The 3,943-nt window shown below is 54.5% G+C and overlaps 1 protein-coding gene across 1 annotated transcript; it reads left to right on the top strand.

Annotated features, from left to right (window-relative positions):
* The first annotated feature begins 328 nt into the window (after positions 1-328).
* Positions 329-3,479, top strand: LOC132495068 (histone lysine demethylase PHF8-like). The gene is made up of 2 exons (XM_060106657.1): positions 329-1,669; positions 1,955-3,479. Exons 1-2 carry the CDS (start codon positions 329-331, stop codon positions 3,401-3,403), a joined length of 2,790 nt encoding a protein of 929 aa, XP_059962640.1. The 3' UTR covers positions 3,404-3,479.
* Positions 3,480-3,943: the final 464 nt, after the last annotated feature.

Here is a 3,943-nt window from a genome sequence, read left to right as displayed (position 1 = left end):
CATGACGATGCCAGAATTCGGTGCGCGTCGCCCAACCTTCGCTGAGCGAGGCGCTGAGCAGCTCCGGAGCGAGCCCGGCCGCCGGCGCTTTGGTGGGACTGAGCTCCGCGGGCGTGAGGAATCCCTGCGGCTTTGCGGATGAGGAGGTCCCTGTAGGGTTCCGGACCGAGTACGTTCTTGTCAGGTTTGGGGCGTGAGGAGGTTCCTGTCACTTTGAGAGGCGTGAAGAGATTCTCCCTTCGTCCAGAGAGAGTGCGTGCTGCCGCCTCCCGCTCCCTTTGACGCTGAGAGCCTGGCCCACCGCAGGACGCTCCAAGGCCAGGCGAAGATGGCCTCGCGACCGGTGTATTGCCTCTGTCGGCTTCCTTACGATGTCACCCGCTTCATGATCCAGTGTGACACGTGCCAGGACTGGTTTCATGGCAGTTGTGTTGGTGTTGAAGAGGAGAAGGCTGATGACATTGACCTCTACCACTGCCCCAATTGTGAGGTCTTCCATGGGCCCCCCATCATGAAAAAACGCTGTGTATCTTCAAAAGGCCATGATACACACAAGGGGAAGCCAGTGAAGACGGGAAGCCCTACGTTCATTGGAGAGCTTCGGAGTAGGACCTTTGACAGCTCAGATGAAGTGATTCTGAAGCCCACTGGAAGTCAGCTGAGCGTGGAATTCCTGGAAGAGAATAGCTTCAGTGTGCCCATCCTGGTCTTGAAGAAGGATGGATTGGGGATGACGCTGCCCTCACCATCATTCACCGTGAGGGATGTGGAACACTACGTTGGTTCTGACAGAGAGATTGATGTGATTGATGTGACCCGCCAGGCCGACTGCAAGATGAAGCTTGGTGATTTTGTGAAGTATTATTATAGCGGGAAGAGGGAGAAAGTCCTCAATGTCATTAGTTTGGAATTCTCTGATACCAGGCTTTCTAACCTTGTGGAGACACCCAAGATTGTTCAGAAGCTCTCATGGGTGGAGAACTTGTGGCCAGAGGAGTGTATCCTTGAGAGGCCCAATGTGCAGAAGTACTGCCTCATGAGCGTGCGGGATAGCTATACCGACTTTCACATTGACTTTGGTGGCAGCTCGGTCTGGTACCATGTGCTCAAGGGTGAGAAGATCTTCTACCTGATCCGCCCAACAAATGCCAACCTGACTCTCTTTGAGTGCTGGAGCAGCTCCTCTAACCAGAATGAGATGTTCTTTGGGGACCAGGTGGACAAGTGCTACAAGTGTTCTGTGAAGCAAGGACAGACACTTTTCATTCCTGCAGGATGGATCCATGCTGTGCTGACCCCCGTGGACTGCCTTGTCTTTGGAGGGAACTTCTTACACAGCCTTAACATTGAAATGCAGCTCAAAGTCTATGAGATTGAGAAGCGGTTGAGCACAGAAGACCTCTTCAAGTTCCCCAACTTTGAGACCATCTGTTGGTATGTGGGAAAGCATATCCTGGACGTCTTTCGAGGTTTGCGAGAAAACAGGAGACACCCTGCCTCCTACCTGGTCCATGGTGCTAAAGCCCTGAACTTGGCCTTTAGAGCCTGGACAAGGAAAGAAGCTCTGCCAGACCACGAGGATGAGATCCCGGAGACAGTGAGGACCGTACAGCTCATTAAAGATCTGGCTAGGGAGATTGGCCTGGTGGAAGATACCTTCCGACAGAACGTTGGGAAGACAAGCAATATCTTTGGGCTGCAGAGGATCTTCCCAGCCGGCTCCATTCCCTTAACCAGGCCAGCCCATTCCACTTCAGTATCCATGTCCAGGCTGTCACTGCCCTCCAAAAGTGGTTCAAAGAAGAAAGGCCTGAAGCCCAAGGAATTCTTCAAGAAGGCAGAGTGAAAGGGCAAGGAGAGCTCAGCCTTGGGGCCTGCTGGCCAATTGAGCTATAATCTCATGGACACATACAGTCATCAGGCACTGAAGACAGGCTGTTCCCAGAAAGCAAAGTTCAACATCACTGGCACCTGCTTGAATGACTCAGATGATGACTCGCCAGACTTGGACCTTGATGGGAATGAGGTCCGGCTGGCCCTGTTGACGTCTAATGGCAGTGCCAAGAGGGTAAAGAGCTTATCCAAGTCTCGGCGAGCCAAGATCGCAAAGAAGGTAGACAAGGCTAGGCTGGTGGCAGAACAGGTGATGGAGGATGAATTTGACTTGGATTCAGATGATGAACTGCAGATTGATGAGAGACTGGGAAAGGAGAAGGCGACTCTGATAATAAGACCAAAATTTCCCCGAAAGTTGCCCCGTGCGAAGCCTTGCTCTGACCCCAACCGAGTTCGTGAACCAGGAGAAGTTGAGTTTGACATTGAGGAGGACTATACAGCAGATGAGGACATGGTAGAAGGGGTCGAAGGCAAGCTTGGAAATGGGAGGGGAGCTGGTGGAACTCTTGATCTGCTCAAGGCCAGCAGGCAGGTGGGGGGACCTGACTATGCTGCCCTCACCGAGGCCCCTGCCTCTCCCAGCACTCAGGAGGCCATCCAGGGCATGCTGTGCATGGCCAACCCGCAGTCCTCATCATCCTCGCCAGCTACCTCCAGCCTGCAGGCCTGTTGGCCCGGGGGGCAGGAGCGAAGCAGTGGGAATTCCAGCAGTGGGCTGGGCACAGCGTCTAGCAGTCCTGCTTCCCAGCGCATCCCAGGGAAGTGGCCCATCAAGCGGCCATCATACTGGAGAACCGAGAGCGAGGAGGAGGAGGAGAACGCCAGTCTCGATGAACAGGACAGCTTGGGAGCATGCTTCAAGGATGCAGAGTATATTTACCCTTCCCTGGAGTCTGACGATGATGACCCTGCTTTGAAATCTCGACCCAAGAAAAAGAAGAATTCAGATGATGCTCCATGGAGTCCTAAAGCCCGTGTGACCCCAACTCTACCGAAGCAGGACTGTCCTGTGCGTGAGGGGACCCGGGTAGCTTCCATTGAGACAGGCTTGGCTGCAGCAGCTGCAAAGTTGGCCCCGCAGGAGCTACAGAAGGCCCCAAAGAAGAAATATATCAAGAAGAAGCCTTTGTTGAAGGAGGTAGAACAGCCTCGCCCTCAAGAGCCTAATCTCAGCGTGGCAGTACCAGCCCCAACTCTGGCCACTACACCACAACTTCTCACCTCCTCCTCGCCCCTGCCTCCCCCTGAGCCTAAACAAGAGGCCCTCTCAGGAAGTCTTGCTGACCATGAGTGTACTGCTCGTCCCAATGCCTTTGGCATGGCCCAGGCAAACCGCAGCACCACACCCATGGCCCCTGGTGTCTTCTTGACCCAGCGGCGCCCTTCAGTTGGCTCCCAGAGCAATCAAGCAGGACCAGGAAAGCGTCCCAAAAAGGGCCTGGCTACGGCAAAGCAGAGACTCGGCCGTATCCTGAAAATCTACAGAAATGGCAAAGTGCTTCTGTGATCCCCTTTGTGTCCTGCCCCTCACCCCTTCACCCCCATTGCCTTCTCCGTTGTCAATTCTCAGGGCACTCCTGGATCCTACCTGCCCCGGACAAGGTGCTGAGGCGCATTGTCCTGCTTTCTTGGAACTGACCAAAGGCATCGACTCTCCCATGGGCCCCTTCACCTACTCCCTCAGCTCCCTCCCCTGCTTCCACTGGAGCATCCTGCCTTCCTTTTCCATATCTCTGAGTAGCCAGTAAATGGGAGAGGTTTCCAGCTGACTAGAGCCCTCTTTTCTGCTGCCCCAATCCATTTCCCTTTCACCAGCTTTGTCTGCCCTTTACTGTCATCCCCACTTAAAGCTGGAAAGCAGGATGAGGAGAGGCATGAGGAGAGCCTGGGCCCCTCGGTATTTCCCTGGTCATGAAGTGGGAGGCCCAGTGCTCAACACTTTCTGCGGCTCCAGCCCTGTCTCCAGAAGCCTGCCCACCTCTGCCCATTCTCCTGCCTCCTCTTAGCCCAATGGATGTGTCCCACTCAAGACTCGTTCCTGGGAGAA

This window comes from Mesoplodon densirostris, chromosome 8 (assembly GCF_025265405.1).
Source record: "Mesoplodon densirostris isolate mMesDen1 chromosome 8, mMesDen1 primary haplotype, whole genome shotgun sequence".
Taxonomy (NCBI): domain Eukaryota; kingdom Metazoa; phylum Chordata; class Mammalia; order Artiodactyla; family Ziphiidae; genus Mesoplodon; species Mesoplodon densirostris.
Note: the sequence above shows the minus strand (reverse complement) of the source record. Positions and strands in the feature narration are given on the sequence as shown.

Bases quoted from the DNA above. Each gene is read 5' to 3' on its own strand.
- LOC132495068 (XM_060106657.1), top strand. From the start codon at position 329: ATGGCCTCGCGACCGGTGTATTGCCTCTGTCGGCTTCCTTACGATGTC. The intron at 1,670-1,954 runs GTTGGGAAGACA...CAGAAAGCAAAG, and splicing joins AAGATACCTTCCGACAGAAC to TTCAACATCACTGGCACCTG.